This window comes from Mustela putorius, unplaced genomic scaffold, assembly GCF_011764305.1.
Source record: "Mustela putorius furo isolate JIRA1106 unplaced genomic scaffold, ASM1176430v1.1 tig00000242_pilon_pilon_pilon, whole genome shotgun sequence".
Lineage (NCBI taxonomy): Eukaryota > Metazoa > Chordata > Mammalia > Carnivora > Mustelidae > Mustela > Mustela putorius.
This window is the reverse complement of record NW_025421325.1, coordinates 12,124,106-12,143,788: the sequence shown is the minus strand read 5'-3', so window position 1 is coordinate 12,143,788 and position 19,683 is coordinate 12,124,106. Positions and strand designations below refer to the sequence as shown.

The window sequence follows — 19,683 nt, the reverse complement described above, 5'->3', positions numbered from 1 at the left end:
GTCCTCTCAGTAAGTAGAAGGAATTGCAAATGCAATTCATGAGAGCTTTGTCATAAGTAAAGTGCATAAATGCTAGATACTTAAACAACCAGTATTTTAACAACAAAATCCCTGTCAAGCTGAACACGTGTATATGATTGACTTCAAACTCACTGGAAAAGACTGGAATAGTAAGTTGGGCTATTATTTGAAATAAATATATCACAGTGAAGACATATGAAAATAATGGACTCCAAATTACATTAAAATAGATAACTGCAAAATAGTATGCCAACTAAACATCTCTCTCTCTACTACTGTTTAAAAGAACTTTCTCTAATGAAAAAAAAGTTCAATATTCTGCATTGTCCAATATAGCAACCAGTCATGTGTGCTGCTGCTGATTGCATGAAATGTGAGTTTTGTAACTGAGGAACTGAATGATTAATTACATTTAATTTTAATTAATTAAATTTTAAATTGCCACATGTGGCTTGTGGCTTCCATATTGGTCAATTCAGCTATATAGATAATACAAAATGGAGAGATTAACGTATCTTCCCTATCTCTGAACTTGGCATAAAGGAAATGCCTTTGCCATGAAGACAAGTTAAATCACTTTAAAACATTAGAATGGTTTCAGTGTCAGCAAGACCTCACCTTAAGGTATGGTGGATCAAGAAAAGGGTAAACCAGTCAGCAATAGAACCAATGAGAAAACAGCTAAAAGCGACCATTAAGAACGCATATCTAACACCATCTAGGAAAGAAGCTCCCTTGTCCGAATAGTGAACCTGTTTCCAAGGGCAACGTACCCTTGTTGTGGAGCCAAATACATCTACTTTCAATTGCCTGATAGAATCAAACTGGGGAATTATTTCCCTACCTCTCCTCTTAATTCCATTCCTACCAAATTAACCTCTTATTAAAGTATTTTCTCATGTGGATTTAGTCATGAGGATAGAAGGTACCAACACAACTGTCTAATAAGAGTTTCTCATTTTTTCCTCACTCTTAATTGATTGCCCTGCATATTATTATCTGTGATTATGATCAATGTAAGTCCGTTCCTGTGAGATGGAGACACAGAATCAGTTTCTGAAAGAGGACCACAGTAAATTTACAAAGTCTATGCCACCTACACCCCAGGCAATGAGAAGCTCAATAGCTTAAAAATGGATGATTCAAATAGTCAAAGAAAAAAACCCAATAATATTACTGATGTTGCCTAGGGGTGACATCATGCCAAGATAAGACTGAAACCAAGAAAAGAAATCTCAGATCTTAGAGGTATCAAGAGTAATTTCTAGCATAGAAGGAAAAACTTCCTTAAGAACTATGTGGCACCCAACTTCCCATCCTTTAAGAAGAAAAACTTCCCCTTCTAATTTGTTTGTATTCTTAAAAACACCTATCAAAATATATATTTTAGGTGACTCACTATTTACAGTTCCCATATAGACACAAAGGCCAACAACATCTAGAAAAACTAACAGAGATGCACAATGCTATTTGAGAGTTTCATTAGTTGATGACCATTTTGTCACTAGAAAACCCATAGTGATTGTGGTACCAGGTTGATAGAATTGGAGGGGAAAAAAAAAAAAGCCAGACATGATGGAAGATTAATTTCAAGATTAAGGGTTGTTTGTTGAGATTTTCTTCAGGGACATCTCAATGTTACTTTTCAAATATACTGAAAATCCATACAAAAAAGAACAACAGCATTCTATTAAAAGAGGAAGCATTCTTCCTGATGTTGGTATTTTCCACTGCTACACACTTAAACCTTTTATTTTCAACCACGTTGAGAGAAAATGCCCATGAACTAAAGGACAAAAGGCAGGAAGCCTTTATATTTCTTTCATGTTTTTCATGATCTCTACTCATTGTCTTCTTCAGTTTAAAGAAGTAGAAGTAAACAAAGAAAAGAAAAAGGTAACATGTCAATCTGCCCTTTTTTTTTCCTTTTTTTTTGGTAAACAAGAAATAACCTTTCTTTTGCTGACATTAGTTACTGAAAAGACTGAAAAGCTGTTCTGCTCCAACTCGGTATGCCTCAGCAGTTACTGATAAGGAATTCTCAATGGCTTACTACTTTGCTATAACAAATATAGATGGCATGAGTTTTTTTTAGGTTATCATAGGAAAATGGGATCAACTCTCCCATTAAAAAGAAATCACGTCAGATTAACTAAATATCCCTTTTTGGAGTATCTTAAAATTCTGTCTCTTCTTTCTCCATTATATAGAAATACACCACTCTCCCAACCTCCTCCAGCCCAAGTCACGTCTCTATTTTCTATATCTCATTTAACAAATTTTAACCCCTGACAAGATTATCAGACCAAAATCGAAGCAATAATCTGAATTGTGAACCTACCAAACTCAAATGCAGAGGGCTGTAACATGATGCTTCTAAAGAAGGAATTGCATTAGCTTTCATAGCTGTCATATTATGTTGCCAAGTTCAAGTTACCTACTCCCTCATTATCATCTTGGCTTTCTTCTTCTCTTTTTCTTTTTTGATCATTTCTTTTTTCTAAGTACTTTAAATGACTTTCAGATATGTAACTGATCTAGTTTTTATACACCATTGATTTGGTTCTTCTATTTTTCAGACATATTTTTATCTTTCCTCTAGGATACTGTACAATTTTCAGCCTTGTCCAGTAATTCAGCTTTCACTTGTCAATTTAATGCTATCATAAATTTCACAAGTTGTTAAAAAATAGACTTTAATGATAAAATGCTTTTCTTAAGTGCAACAATTCTCTACAATGCCATGTAATGGCATTCATTTATTATATCCCCTTATTTATAAATCTCCAGCTCTTTATATATGTAGTAATCACACTTACAGCAATTTTTCCTAGAAGACTCTCTGACATATTTCAGTGATAACACCATATAGATTGATAGTCTATTATATAGGGATAATCGGCCATAATCTACTCACAGAGAGCTATTGTAAGAAGATAATCTTACAAATTACACAATATCAAATTTAGATGGACTAGTGAGTTTTCACTCCCATTCTAAATCAACACAGTAGCTATAAAGCAATACACATTTTGGTTATAGCATATGTTTTATTGAAACTAAAAATTTAAATTTAAAATCATTTTAACATAAGTAAGAAAATTTGGTAGATCACCAACTAAAGTGATATCAGGATTTTTGTCAAACTTATTCAACATTTAATTGTAAAAATTAAGACACATTTAACTACATATCATATACAAGATATTTTACAATCTTAGATATAAGAAGAAGAGAGGTTAAAATAGTATTCATTGATTGACTTCTACTTATTCGCTTAACAAATATTTTTTGAGTGCTTACCATGTGCCAGATACTACAGGGGCTGTGGATAGAGCAGTGAACCAAACCAACCAGACCAACCAAAGCCAATACCTGCCTTTATGGAAGCTTTCATTTGAAAGCCAGTAAACCTGGCTTTTTTACAGACAGTAAACCTAATAAATAAATATATGATATGCTAGAAAAGACATATTATAGAAAAAAAATTTTAAAAGAGGATGATGGGAAAGAAGGTCAGAATTTTAAGCTAATTTTACTAATCAGTTACAATCTTGATGGAAATCTTCCTAAGAGCTAAATAACCATTAACCAAAAATGCTGGAGGCGGTCTTCATGGGGCAGACAGTCTTTCAAGAGATGGACATGACAGAGAAAGGATGAGAAGAGTGTAAGTGAAGAGGTGAGAGGGGAGGGTAGAGTCAATCAGTAGTGAACACGGAATGGGAGAAGGGTGCGACAGAGAGGGCGAACGCGGCTGCACTGGGAGGACAGCTGAATGGCCAGTAAGGTGGTGGGTGGGCAAGTAAGAGCCACTAAAAGCACTGGAGCATAGCAGTGACATAAAAACCTCGTAGAGGTGAAGATAGTTAGCCTCTCAATAATGTACAGGATGGCGGAGAGAAAGAAGACAGAATATTTCACCTGGGCTTTTGGAAATTACCAAAAGCACAGTAATGTTAATAAACTTTAGCTCTCCTAAATGAAGGAATAAAAAGAATAACATGAGGGACATGTTAGAAAATAACTGCTTACAAAAGAAATGCCTGAAAGATAAAAAACTAAACCATAAATAATGACCTCTAGACCAAACTTTACTATAAATTAAGACTATACACACAGTGGAAATTTTTAATTATCCTGCTCACTAAAAACATCCCAGAGGGGCACCTGGGTGGCTCAGTGGGTTAAAGCCTCTGCCTTAGGCTCAGGTCATGATCCCAGGGTTCTGGGATTGAGACCTGCATCTGGCTCGCTGCTCAGCAGGGAGCCTGCTTCCCTTCCTCTCTTTCTCTGCCTGCCTCTCTGCCTACTTGTGGTCTCTGTCAAATAAATTTTAAAAAATCTTAAATAAATAAATAAATAAATAAATAAATAAAAATATCCCAGAAAAGGCTACCCAGAAGAAGTAAATAAGTATGTGGTACTGTCAAAAGGGAAAGAAAACACATATACTGTAAACTCATAGTGTAATCATCAGTGGAAATGTAAAATACAAATCAGTGTTCACCTCATGGAGGTCAGTGATACTCTGATATTAATGCCCAAGACATCATATGCACATTCTGAGATTTTCCCCCAATCAGTAGAGCCTGTTCAATTATAAAAGCAAAAGTCAAATTGATCAGGTTTTTTAAATTATAAATTTATTTTTGAAAAGTCCTCTATTACTCGAAACTCTGTTACTAAGAGAGCTATTCACCTTACTCTACAATCTACCAAATAGGAACATTTTGCAGTTAAGTTGCGTAACTATCTGCAGATGAACTGATGAAGATCAAAATGAGGTTTCTACAATTTTCATTCTTCTATGTACATACCTATTTACACTTCAAACAGATAATTTTTTCTTAAGTAACTGTATTAATGTCATGTGTAATATCCTAAGATAGAGAAACAATTTTTAACAGTCATGAATACTGATCTAATTATTTTCAGGGACAAGCATATATATCACTATGCAGATATGAAAGTAACAACACAAAGCTGAACTTACATGGGGAAAAAAAAGAAAGCCAGTAAGGACAGTAGTGACACAAACTGGCTTCTTTATCTAATGACACCATAATCAGGTGAAGTGCTTTCAAACTTACTTGTATTTACTGAACTCTCACATAATAGGCTTTGCTTTTTAACACTAAGAAGATATACACTGTATCTGTGAAACTGAAAGAAAATACATGTGAAATTTTACCTGACATTGTGAGTAGAAAGGGGCTTAATAAGTTTAAAGGCTATGAAAAAATCTGTAAAGGGAAAGATGGATACCTTTGACAGACATAAAAACTTGAAACTTCTACAACCATATGCAAGGTAATGAACCCCAACTTATATGTGGCACAAACATTAACTCAAGCTGGAGGAAAGTCCTAAATGTAAAAACAAAAATTCTAAAACATCTAGGAGAAAACATAGGAGAAAAAATCTTTGTGACTTTCGGTTAAAGAAGGATTTCTTGCTAGGACACAGAAACCATGAGCCATTACAAAAATATATATATAGATAGATAGATAGATAGATAGATAAATTGAATTAAATAAAAATTTAAAACTTCTGCTCTTTGAGAGATACTTTTAAGAAAATGAAAAGCCACAGACTGGGAGAAAACATTTGCAAACACATATCCCTAAATGACTGCTGTCCAAAATACATTTAAAAAATTCACAATCCAATGGTAAAAACCCCATTAAAAAAGGGAGGCCAGAGATCTGAAGAGAAACTCTCCCAAGAAGATATACAGATGGTAAATAAGCACATAAAAAGAAGTCCAAAAGCATTAGCCATTAGGGAAATACAACTGAAAGCTACGATGACAAATGACTGTACCCCTTTTAGACTGACAAAAATAAAAAGTATAGCTAATGCTTGGGCTGGCCAGGATGTGAAGCACTGCATTCCTTGTATATTCCTAGGAGGAATGTAGAATGGTACAACCACTCTGGATAATGCTGTGGTGGCTTTGTTCAACAGGAAACATATACTTACCATATAACTCAGCAAGCCTACATGTAGGTATTTTCCCCAGGAGAAATAAAAATGTACATCTAGACAAAAACCTGTACACAAATACTTAGAGCAGCTTTATTCATAATGGCCAAACACAGGAAACACTATGAAGCTCATCAACCAGTCAATTGATAATGTAATACTATTTAGCAATAAAAAGGAGTGAGCTACTGATATACCCAGCAACAAAGATGAATCACAAAAGCATATACTAAGTGAAAGAAGCCAGGCTTGAAAAACTGCGTATTGTGTGATCCTATTCATATGACCTCCTGAGAAAAAGCAAACTGTGAGGATAGGAAAATCCAGTGATTGCCAAAGGCTGAAGATAGGGAAGGGGACTAACTACAAAGGGGCAAGAAGGAGCTTTTGGAGGAGACAGCAATATTCTTTATCTGGAATAAGATGGTCATTATAAGACTGTATACATTTTGTCAAAACTCAGAACTGTCTATCTAAAATGGGTCAATTTTCTGCATAAAAACTGATTTATCTCAATAAATCTGACTTAAAGAAATTTTAAGCTTGTGTTGATTCAAAGTCATCTCAGCCACACACACAAACTACAATATATGTCATAGAATATTCATATGCTTAATATATAAAGACCACTTTGAAACCAAAATAAGCACTCAATAGGAAAAATGAGCAAAGGATATGAACAAATAACTGACAATAGAAGGATCTCAAATGGCCAATAAAGTGATAATAAAAGAGCAACTTCTCAAAAAATTATAATTAAGATAAAATACCAGTTTGTTAAAAAATTTTAAAAAACCAGAGTTGGTGACGATAAAGGAAAATGAATACTTCTGAACATCCATATAGTAGAATAATTTTGTTCACTATTTCTGGACGGCAATTTAGCAGCATCAAGAATCTTTTAAAAGGGGGCACCTGGGTGGCTCAGTGGGTTAAAGCCTCTGCTTTCAGCTCGGGTCATGATCCCAGGGTCCCGGGATCGAGCCCCGCATCGGGCTTTTTGCTCAGCGGGGAGTGTTTCCCCTGCTCTCTCTCTGCCTACTTGTGACCTCTGCCTATCAAATAAATAAATAAAATCTTAAAAAAAAAAAAAAGAATCTTTTAAAAGGTTGTATCATTTTACTCAATTATTGCTCTTTAGGGATTTTTCCTAAAAAGGATAATTAACAGGGAGAACTACAAATACTTATGCACAAAAATGTTGTGGAAGCTTTTTTTTAAATAATAGTAAAAGAATATAAACAACCCATATGTCTACCAATGGAGAAACAACTAAATAAGTATCAATACCCTATCCAAAAGAATATTATAAATTATATTATTTATTACATAAAGCAAAATCAAGTTGTCAAGGGAGAAATCAGAATATGTAGAAATGCTTATATTATTGTTAAAAGGGAAAACAAAAAATAAGATCATCTGTACACTGCAATACCACTTTTGTTAACTATATGTACAGAATACATAGGACTTGTGCTCCATTTGACAGCACATATACTAAAATTGGAACAACATACATAGGACATACACCAAAATGCTAATAGTAGTTATATCTAGAAAATTCTATCTCTATTTCTCAAAAGTTCTAAAATAAACATATACTACTATAATAGTTTTTAAAATGTTAATTTTTTTAAAGTTAATTTTTAACACAATGTTCTTACAGAATGTTACATTTAGAAGATACTTTTGTAAGTCAGCTTTTGATATATTTATAAACTAATATGATCTCTGACAAATAGCTTTTAAAAACAAATAAGTTGGCAGACACATAAATTTAAAACCTAGTTTTCCTTAAAGTTGTAATAAAAATGGAATGGTGTTTTTGTTTGTTTGTTTTGTGATAAATGGAGATGATGATCTACTACTTTACTTGAAGTTCTACATTAAAATAATAGTCCTCAAACTTTGTAGGTCCAAATCAATCATGACTAAGGAATCAGTTTGGGGAATCACGCAGTGAAAAACACCTTTTTTTTTTTTTTTAAGATTTTATTTATTTATTTGTGAGAGAGAGAGAGAGCGAGCGCATGCACAAGGAAGGAGGTGGCAGGCAGGGGGAGAAGCAGACTTGCTGCTGAGTTGAGCAAGAAGCTGGATATAGGACTCTATCCCAGGACCCTGGGATTATGACCTGAGCTGAAGGCAGACACTTAACGGGCTGAGGCACCCAAGCATCCCCAAAGCACCATTTAAGTCTAGAAATTTCACACTCTTTGATGCCAAGGATCATATATTCCTTTCTTCTTCTTTTGAGTTCTAGAACTCAAAAGAAGAGACTTTGTCCAGAGCCTAGCACATAGTAGGAAGTCCATAAATGTTTCATTAAGCAAAATTGATAGAAGGTCAAACAGTGATGTGAAGTGAATTAGAGCTAAAAAAGCTGATGTTTGATTTTTTGTTTATTTCAAACTACACTCTGCCATTTCTGATAACACAGACTATTGTTACTGAGAAGTGCTAAATGTTTATTCAAAAACCTGAATGCTAGATGAAATTTAGATTAGTCTAGCATTGCTTTATCATAAAGGCCAGTAATTAAATAAAAGATTCTTTTTGGCTGGTGGAATCCAAAAATTAATACAGTTTATGCAAGCTCAGATGCCCTCCTGCTTCTCTCCATATGTCCAGATTTATTTTGGAATGGCAGTGGGGTCTGAGTCAATGAGGTATATTAATAATAATGGAAAATTATTACTTCCTCTCCCCTGCCTGTCATGGGATTTGATATTTTCACCTTGAGAATCTGTAAGGCAAATGAAGACAGAAACCTTGTTTGGCTCACCACATTATTATCCCCAGGTCCCCCAATTATTAGCTTAATAAACAGATTAATCATGGTAAACTTTCAGTGTAGAGAAATGAGAACTATCTACCACAATGGCTGGTAAGTGGGGATCTCCTACTAAAGGCCATAAACGAAGCAGTTCTATAATAGGCTGGATTCGAAGTAAGGAAATTTAGTCATTTTAACCAACTACGAGGGTCATGTTTTGTAGGAGACCCTTTACAAGTATCCTACCTCCCTCCATTTATATTTATTTTTATCTAAATGTGTATAGGAGCAAGTATTTTCCAAATTATATTTTAAAAGTTAATAAAAACAGAAATGAAAGTACATGGCATTTGTTAAAGGGTAATAAAATAACTTCAGTCAATTGGCTAGTTCTACACCACTAGATTTCTTTAAATAGTAATGAAATCATTGCTTTAAAAAAAATCCATCATTATTAAAATAAAAAAAAAAGTTGCCTCAGCCTCCACCAAAATTAGATTTGTAAGTTGCTGGTCATTCCTATAATTAAATCTATGTCACAAATTTGCAAGAAAAATGGTCACTGTGACTAATGTATTTACTTGCTACACAAGTCCTGTCAGACGACACAGACATAGCTAACATGAAGTAGGTAAGGATTCTATACATTTTTATTAAGTACAAAGACCATCTTTATTCACAATGACGGCATTTCAAACAATAGTCTATTTTAGAAACAAACCCAAATGTAGCTATCACAGGATTTTCCCGCCTCGAGCATTACAGCATATATTTACCTCTAAAAACATGTTTGGCACTCAGGCATACTGCTTTTCTGGACAAATGTTATGAGGGGAAGTAACTCTGAGGAAAGAAACAATAACATGTTCAGGTTGCTAGAGTCCCTGATTCTGGGGGTTTCTTCATTTGACCGCCCCAGACGGCTGTAATTCACCTCTGTGATGAAATGATTGAGAAATGATTTGGGAGAACAGTGCTGCTCAAAGTGGAGTCAAAGCAAGATGGCTTAAAGGACACCTTAAGCAGATAATTAGTGCTAAAACTTGCTCTCTTTTCAGTCTTTTAGGTCGCAGCAGATTGTTCTTGGTGTGGTACCAGTGCTAATTTTACTTTTAATCAAAAAGAAGGCAGACTTCAGACTGAGAGCCTTGTGTAGGCAGCAGAGTTTAGCTACAAGTTACTAATAGCTTTTTTCTATTTAATTTCATTTCAGTTGCCATCTATTCATGACAAGATTGTTTATGTGCTGGGGCGCCTGGGTGGCTCAGTGGGTTAAAGCCTCTGCCTTCGGCTCAGGTCATAGTCTCAGGGTCCTGGGATGGAGCCCCGCATCAGGCTCTCTGCTCAGCGGGGAGCCTGCTTCCTCCTCTCTCTCTCTCTCTCTCTGCCTGCCTCTCTGACTACTTCTGATCTGTCAAATAAAGAAAAATCTTAAAAAAAAAATTTAAAAAAAAGATTGTTTATGTGCTGATGTCAAGTTACACTTTAAAATAAAGTTAAATTTTATAAGTTAGTTTTAGAGGTGCCTGGCTGGCTCAGTGCATGGGTGTGTGACTCTCAATTTCGAGGTTGTGGGTTTGAGACTTACTGGGTATAGAGATTACTTTAAAAAAATAAAATCTTTAACAAAAAGGGGAGTTTTAACTTAATAATACAAATAATACAAATGTCAAGATGGCAAAAGTCATAAGGTGCCTAAAATTTGGAACACATTGTCTTGAAGGCAGTTCTTCCCTCTTTCTTAAATCTTTTATTGTTACTCTTTTCATGTATTTATGTTTTGTGTATTTGCTTCATAGAAAAGCAAATGGACTCTGAATATATGTGTGTTAATTTATATCCTATTTTTCTATTTTGTGCCATGCTGCTAACTGAACCAACTGCATTTTGTTTTTTAAAGAGTAAGTAGTCTGCTCTCAGCAATCCAGCTTTTCTGATATTCATTTGCCCAAAAAGGTGATTCAATGAAATATACAGTATGATGGCAGGTTCTATTTTATAAAGGGAGAAACCAGTTTCCCATTGTCTGAACATAGTTCATGAGGTATTTTATTTTTTTGTTAAGATATTATTTATTTATTTGACAGAGAGAGAGATCACAAGTAGGCAGAGAGGCAGGCAGAGAGAGAGGAGGAAACAGGCTCCCTGCTGTGCAGAGAGCCGGATGGATGCGAGGCTCTATCCCAGGACCCTGAGATCATGACCTGAGCTGAAGGCAGATGCTTAACCCACTGAACCACCCAGGCACCACGTCATGAAGTATTTTAAAGCCTAAAATAGGTTATTTTAAATCCTGGTTTTATCAAGTCTTTAGCAATAAATGGGTGAATTTAAAATAACATCCTATAAGGTTGTACTGAAAACTGCTTAAAAATTCACGTTTTTGGTCTTTGTTTTGGGGGTTTTTTGCCATGTAAGTTCAATGAAAATAAAAACTGTTTTATGAAAGAGTCATGAATTTTTGGTGGAAAACCAAGATCTCAACTGAGTAATTTGGGTTGGTTAGATTTTAAGCAAACTAAGAAAAAAAAATCAGCACAGTTTTCAGTGTTACACAAAATGACTATTCCATAAACATAAACGAAATTAAAAATTAACATCTTAGATTTAGGTGAAACGAAAACTAATGCAACAATTGAGTCTTCTGGTTACAATCCTTAATTCTCTTCATTAATGTTTGAGATTCTTACTCTGATTTTTAAAAAGCAACTGTTACACACATTCAATGAATAACAAAGTAAATGTGCTACCTCTCTGACCATGCTAAGCATGGCTGATTACATTTTTGTACAAGAAATGAAGAATAAAACAGGGTGGTAAACATACATCCCAAGTTATTAAAACATAGCATTTGTGTTTGAATTTATTTTCTTTCAGTGACTATAACAGTATCAGTAACTATTCAAATGTCACTACAAAGCTGGGTAGTAATGGCAGACCAGCTAAAGCAAAGAGGGAAGACAGACAATAGGATGAGGGAAGAAAAATATCTTCTGGCTAGTTCCTTCAGCTTAAGGCAAGGAGTTCCTTTTAATCCTTATTCATCCTATTCAATAGCTTTAGCTGGTTCCTATAATGACTACTTTAAAAGAATTATGTAAGACAAACTCATTTCTTGATACTTTAAATGAAGAGATTTAGAAAGTAAACAGTAACTCTTACAGATCTTTCTTAGACTTGGTATTATGCATTCACAAAGATGATTTCACTTTGCTTGCAACTCTTTGGTAACATTTCAAAAATCCTTACACTTATGAATTGCTATAATGTTGTGTGACACAGTAATTAGAAACTCAATTCGGCACGATCAACTTCGTCACTTACCAGGGTTTCCTCAGAATTACCCCTGATGCGTTACCAAACTCCCTCAAGAGTTACCAAATATAATAAAATACGCTTTAGTGTCTAAATAGGAAAAGTTCTACCTTTTCTTTTTGAATTTTAACCTATAATTCTTGAAGACATAGAAACACTGAATTCAGCTTCCAAACAAAAATGCCAAAAGTGTAACAAAACATGTAACCAAAGCTTTTTTCAATACTTAAATTTTTTCACATTAAAGAGAGGATTTTTCGGGGCGCCTGGGTGGCTCATTGGGTTAAAGCCTCTGCCTTCAGCTCAGGTCATGATCCCGGTGTCCTGGGACTGAGCCCCGCATGGGCTCTCTGCTCGGCAGGGAGCCTGCTTCCTCCTCTCTCTCTGCCTGCCTCTCTGCCTACTTGTGATCTCTGTCTATCAAATAAATAAATAAAATCTTAAAAAAAAAAAAAAAAAGAGAGAGAGAGAGAGGATTTTTCCATTGAAATTATTTTAAAAGTTGCCAATATCTGTTTTCTAAAAAATCTTTCTTTTGGTGAGAAAGCAAGATGGTTGAACTTGAAATGCCTGGTTTTACACAGAAAAAAAAAATATATCTATCTATCTATAGATAGATATAGATATATAAATATATAACTAAACTGTTATCAGAATTTATATATAACAGTTTAGTTATTCAGAGTGGTGACTATCAAATTCTATTAAAATCTCATCAAGTGGGAAATCTTAAAACACTTATTATGCTCCACAATTATTGTAAACAGAACAATTTAAATGAGAGGAGGAGATAATGGCATTAACTTCTTAACTTAAAGCAATCCTCTGTGGCATGATTTTAAAATATTCTCTTGGTCTCAAATTTATGTAAATTGAATTCATCTATCATTGGTTATTACCAACCTTGCTACATTTAAAAACAACAACAACAACACAGTTCCCTGTAACAATTAGCTCTTAAAAACACTGTGTTTTAATTAGACCTGGGACATTATTAAACTAGCTATAAATACGTACAGTATTTTATTTGGTATACCCAGATGTCTAATAATCAACAAAAATGCCTTCAGAGTTCTTTCTTCAAAAATTCCTCTAATAAAGGCTTTCATTCAAAGTTTTAATGTAATCTGAAGTAAATATCCCTTTCAAATTCCATTATATAAATACAAAAGAAATGGTCTCTTATAATCATTAGTCAGAGGGAACCAATTCTTCATTTTATGGATATTCATGGGCACAGAAAAAAGTTCATGGCAGAGCTTGGACCAAACTTAGATCACGAGTATCTTATACAGATTACCCCATTTAATTTTCACCACAACAATGTATAGTTTAGGTACTATCTACTCCATTTTATATACAGGGAAAGTCATATGATTAGATTAGTAATTCAGTCAAGTAAGGATTTAAATCAAGCCAGTTTGATTCCCGAAACCATACTACTACCCCTAATCCTAAATTTTAAGAATTTAAATTGGCGAAAATTTAAGTTGGTGAAAATGTAAACTGGTGAAGCCACCCTGGAAAACAGTGTGGAGGTTCCTCAAAAAGTTAAAAATAGAACTACCCTAAAATGCAGTAATCACACTACTGGGTATTTACCCAAAGAATACAAAAACATTAGTTCAGAGGGATACATGCACCCCTATGTTTATAGAAGCATTATTTATAATAGCCAAATTATGGAAGCAGCCCAAGTGCCCACTGACAGATGAATGGATAAAGAAGAGGTGGTATATATGTACAAAGGAATATTATTCAGCCATAAAAAAGAATGAAAGCTTGCCATTTGCGGTGACATGGCTGGAGCTAGAGAACATTATGCTAAGTGAAATAAGTCAGAGAAAGGCAAATACCATATGATTTTGAATTGAGGAACTGAAGAAACAAAACAAACAAGCAAAGGGAAAAAGAGAGAGAGAAAGAGACAAACCAAGAAACAGACTCTGAACTACAGAGAACAAACCAATGGTTCCCACAGGGGAGGTGGGTGGGGGCTGGGTGAAAGAGGTGATGGAGATTAAGGAGGGCACTTGTTGTGATGAATACTGGGTGATATATGGAAGTGCTAAATCACTATATTGTACACCTGAAAATAATATAACAACTCTATGCTAACCACACTGGAATTAAAATTAAAACAGTAAGTTTTTTTCTTTTAGTAAATTAAGTGAGAAAAAATTTTTAAAAAGAATAACAAAATAAAACATGAAGGTCATACTTTGGAATTTCCTTCCTCTAAAATAAGTCCTTTTCCCCCAGCCCAACTCAAACACCAACTTCTCCCTAAAGCCTTCTCATATCATTAACTGAGATTAATCTCTTCTTTTGAATTCTTGGCAATTGCTGTACACTGCCCATAGGCAGAAAATGCTAGCTGTCTTTTAATATCCACTCTCTTCTTTCTTAGTAACAGAAACCCAATCTTCAGCTTTTAGCAAATTGCCACGTGTCCCAACCTCTCCATTGGCTAAGTATGATCGTATGAGTAAGCTCTGCAATAAGATATTATTACAAGTATACTGTTGGAATTTCCGGAGTGCTGTTTAAAGAAAGCAAACTTGGATTTTAGGAGAGCTCCTCCGTGCTTTCCCAAAGTAAAGACTTTACTATCCAGGTATCTTTCCGGCTGGAGTTCCAGCAGCTATCTCGACACTGAGGCAAGCCTGAGGAAGGAAAGTGCATGCTGTGGAGGATGGAAGAGAAATACAAGCTTATTTGTCCACAATGAGACCATGAAGCCACCATATGTGAGAGCCTCCCAGGTTTTAGATAACAGAAGAATATCCTGTATATGCCACAATTATTATTTTTTATCTTCAATAATCTGAACCTAATTCTAACTGGTTTAGCCCAGACTCAAATATAGTCCATAATCTAAGGTTTGTTGTAACTATGATGAAGGGTAAGGGAGGGGGAGGAGAAAGAGAATTACTATTTCTTATAACCCTGGAACAAAAACATCTCCAATGATCATTTTCATTCTCAAACCCTTTCCAGTCATTTCCAACTTTGGAACAGAAAAAGGAGGGAACAGAAGAGGAAGGAAAAATGGAAAATGACAATTCTGTCTTTCTGCCAGTTCCTCTCCTTGTTTATCTACTAGCTAAGTCCTACCACACTTCAAAGTCCAGCTAAGCGAAATTGCTTCTAACTTTTGAATTGAGTGCCTGTTACCTGTGCCATCTGACAATCATACATCATCTGGTAACACCTTCTGTGTGACTTCTTAACTTTTACCTTGTATTTCTTATTCTGTGTGTCATCTCCACAACACAGTAGGACCCAGAAAACCACCTCTGTGTGGTAGGAGATCAATACTTTTGATCAACTGGAAGTAAGATGAGAAAAAGATGAAAAGAGGAAAAAAAGCAGGAGCCTAAGGAGTGAGAATGCACAACTTCTTAGAAGCGAAAGAGCATTTAAAAAAAAAAAAAAAAAAAAAACCCTAAGGAGTCCCAAGAACGAGTTTTACTTCCCTGAACCTTACAAAGAATTGGGCCTGGGAGAACCAATATTCAGATGTGTTCATTGTTCATACAATCAGTGCAAAACTCAAACTATACTTAGCAAGTTTACCCTCCAACTAAGGGACAGTGCACTTTGCTTCAGTCATTCAGACAATAACTTCAACTTATTTTCTCAATAACCATAGACATTTTAAAGAGTAAGAGATCTAGCTTAGAAACCATGTTTTGATAGTAGACATATAGGATTCCAAACCACATTTAAAAAAAAAACAAAAACCTGGCTTCCAGTAAGATCATCTTTTACAGATATTATTTTGTCAGTCGTGACAACATATGGAAAATAATACTTAGATGAAAGAACGATTTCACAAAATGTTACTGAGTCTGAAGTAAGTAGCTCCAGAGTTCATTTTCATTAAATAGATGCTATTAGCTCTCTTCAAAAACCCAATAATAATACAGCATTGGGAATAACATTACTACTTCTTTAAAATTAAGATATACTCTAAGCATATACTTTGCAGAAGCTACATCATTTAAAAGGTGTATAACATTGGGACCTGAAAAGCTGTGTAGCACTACACAGAATTAACCTTGTGTAACAATACCTTTAAAAGCTTCAGGTACATTCAAATACATACAATCAGAAGTGAGATAAACAGTATTTTAAACAGAAGTAATTAATATTTTGCTTAAATTCATGAACTATTTTATACCCCACTGATTTTATTCTCAATTGTCACTGTACTTCATACCTGCCAATGAATTATGTACCTAAAAATAAAATATTCTAATTTATTTTCATGAATTTGGCAAAGTTTTAGGGAGGATAATAAAATAATTTATTATTTTATAATAATTTATAAAATGTTTATAAATATTTTATATTTAAATAAATATAATTTATAAATTGACTGTTTATAAATAAAAATATTCAATTAACAGAAAACTCACTTCCCTTCTCATTCTTTGATAACACAAACCAAGTCTTTGTTATTACTTAAAAAACAACTGAAAATGTTAAAATAGTATTATAATTATAGTGGTTCTACTTATGAACACTGAGCTATTTTTTAACCCTTATACAATTTATAGTTCACATGTCAAAAAAATATTGCATTCTCTTGTAAATTACTCAATCATTTCCTCATTTCAAATTTTTTTCACATAGATTTCTCAGAAGTATCCATGCCAGTAGCTTCTTTGACAGTGAAATGTACAAAATAAATGACATGTCAACAAGTAAATTAGCATTCCCTTTCTGACCAGCTGGGTCATGTTTCCTTTTCAAAATCCTCAGTCCCATGATACAAAATAATAATAATCTAAAAGACCTCATTAAATGATCAATATATTGACATAACTTCTATAAGGAGACACACAGTGTTTTAATTGATTCCTTGAATCCATTAAATGGAATATTAAACGTCAAGCCTACAAATTATATTGTAAGAGAATACTCCCTTTATTTATCAACTAATTTTTCAGGTATGGCTAATGGCACATAAAAAGATTCAAGAACTTTTGTACTTAACTAAATGGTAAAAGAAGTCCAACTTTCACTAAATCTTTCATACAAACAACATCACAACAAAAGTTAAAATAGATGAGTTAAATCATGTTTACTTACCAAAAAACTTCCAAAGGCTGAATTAAATATTGCAGCTGCCTATAAAGAAAATAAATAGGGGGAAAAACTCACTGAAAGTAAATAGAAAAAGGAAAAGTAGAGATTATCATTCTCCCAACCCCCACTATTCAAAACCTTTAAAACATTGACTCTATAAAGCAAAGTTAGTCACTGCTTAAGAAAATCGCCAGTGGCCTGTACTTTTACTAAGATAGATGAGCTGCAGCTTAGGAATTCATAAATAATGGGTCTCAAAGCAAGGAGAAAAGACTTGCCATGAGATGTTTTGAACCTATATGATAGTACCAAAGAATCATCACCAATAGTAAATTGAAACCTTGTCGTTATTGATTTGGTTATTGGACTTAAAAAAAGAGGTTGACTTATTCATAAAAAAAAAAAAAAAAAAAAAAAATTTTAACCAGGAAAAGAAATACCAGAATTGTAAAGCAAACATTAAGTACTCTGCTTCAGGGAGCTTTATAAGCTACACCCACAAAGTGAGATCTGTTGTTCCCACATAACACACATTAGAATATGAACAATTCTGCTAAGACCATGGAAGATACTCCCATACCATTAATTCTAAAGTAGAAACAAGAAAGAAAACTTCCACTTGGTGTTCAAAATTCAAAGAAGAAATATTTGACTTTGTGCTTACCTAAGTATCCAGGGAATACATAGTAGATGGAATATATAGTTCTTAAATTTAAATCAATCACTATACTTCATGAAGCTATACCTGAATCCTGAAAGCGTCTCACATTACCCAAAAAGGATAAAAACTTGTATAATATCCAATTTGATGAGGAAAAAAAGGAGAGAGAAAGAGAAAATAACAAAAGGCAAAAGGAGGGGTAGAGAAAACCTATTGACATCTCCTGTAGATCCAGAGCAGAATTAAATTAATCAGCATGGACATTAGCAGCCACGTCGTAGTAAGAAAAGGATGTCAGTTTAGCAAGTTTGAATAAAGTCCAAAGCCAGGCTAAGAGCCGTAGCTGAAAATGCCTTCTGCTCCAGAAGAGGATGCAATGAGAGTGCATGGGTAATGAGATCCCTGGCTCCAGAGAGCTTAGCTCTCCTATTCAAGTTCATAATTAATTCAAAGCTTTGATAATTTCATTAGATTTCTCCTTTGCTGGCCCTATCAATAAAAGATGGCACTGGACCACAGCTCCTCTGTGGCATAAACACAGGCACAGGCACAGACCAGGGAAACCTTTGCTTCCTGACAGGGACAATGGCATATGGTGTTCTGTGTTGTACAGGGAGCAGTGAAAAAAAAAAAGAAAAAAGAAAAAGATTTGGCTAAATAAAACATTACAGATGACAACTGTAAAGTATAGCAACATATTTAACCCATCTTCCTGGAATTCCATAATGGATGATTCAGGGAAAAGTTTATGTTTGGAGAAATATAAGTAAAACTGTATAAATACTTGAGTTGTAAAGATCAATTGAAAATACTGCCTTCCTTCCTTAAAAAAAAAAAATGCACTTTCCCCACAAACACTTTATTTCTAAACTCTATTTTGTGCTTAAAATGGACTGATCATCTCTTAATAAAGGAATGAGGTATTCCTCTTCAAGCTCCTCTCTTCCAAAAGTGTTTTTTCCCAGTGCCTTTCACCAACCTTTTTCAAGGTAACTCAAAGTTTGGAATAGCATTGAAAAACAAAAATAAAGCAAAAAAACAAACAAAAAAACATGGATTGTTAAAAGTAAAAAGACTCAGAAATCAAAGCAAAATAAGTCAACTACTACTCATCAGATCAGACCACCATTCTCCCACACCACCCCGCCCCGTTCTCTTTAACCCAAACACAAGCAACGTATTTTATGTGGACTGGCATTTTATAAATCAATGGTGATGACAGGGACAGGCTATCTGAAGGTACCCGAAGATGCTGCAGCCAACTTCTTAGTTGTTCTGCCAGTGCTAATAAATGTGAACCCAGGCACCTACACTCGGTGCTCCTAAGCCGTGAGCTCCAGCAATCATTTGTGAAATGGCTGATTAAGTTTCTGGGTACCCTGAAGAACCATGTGAAATCGGACACAGAACCAAGGATCTTGGGCTCGACAGTAACAAATAATTAAGCTAACAGTTGACTTAATTCTGCTTGGAAGCGTATAAGGGGATTATGTTTTCAAGAGTTCCAAAGAATGATGATAACTATTTAGAGAGCATTTAATGGATACATAAAATGCATGCAAGTCTTCAGACTTAAGGAGGAATTTCCGGCTTCCGAACACCACGTACAAGGCCCTCCATGAACAGGTCTCTGTCCATCTTATTTCTTGCCTCCAATTTTATATCCTGACAACACTACACTACTTGTGATTCTTCAGACTCATTGTGCTGTTGATGACCTTTGTGTTCCCTGTCCTGGAATGCCTTTCTCCCTTCCTCTATCTCAGTAATTCCTACTTATCTTAGCAACTCCTTCCAAGAAGTTTTCGATCACCTCCTCCCACAC

General features: G+C 34.6%; 1 protein-coding gene across 7 annotated transcripts in view; it reads right to left on the bottom strand.

Annotated features, from left to right (window-relative positions):
* The window catches only part of SLC10A7 (solute carrier family 10 member 7), a 254,159-nt gene that overhangs the window by 164,589 nt on the left and 69,887 nt on the right, over positions 1-19,683 (bottom strand). For all 7 annotated transcript variants that reach the window (XR_006606249.1, XM_013059153.2, XM_045078339.1 and 4 more), the window contains exon 5: positions 17,201-17,239. Coding sequence is in view for 6 of the 7 variants with exons in the window: in XM_013059153.2 (XP_012914607.1) it covers positions 17,201-17,239 (39 nt within the window). In the remaining variant the exon portion in view is untranslated. The remainder of the gene's footprint in view (positions 1-17,200; positions 17,240-19,683) is intronic.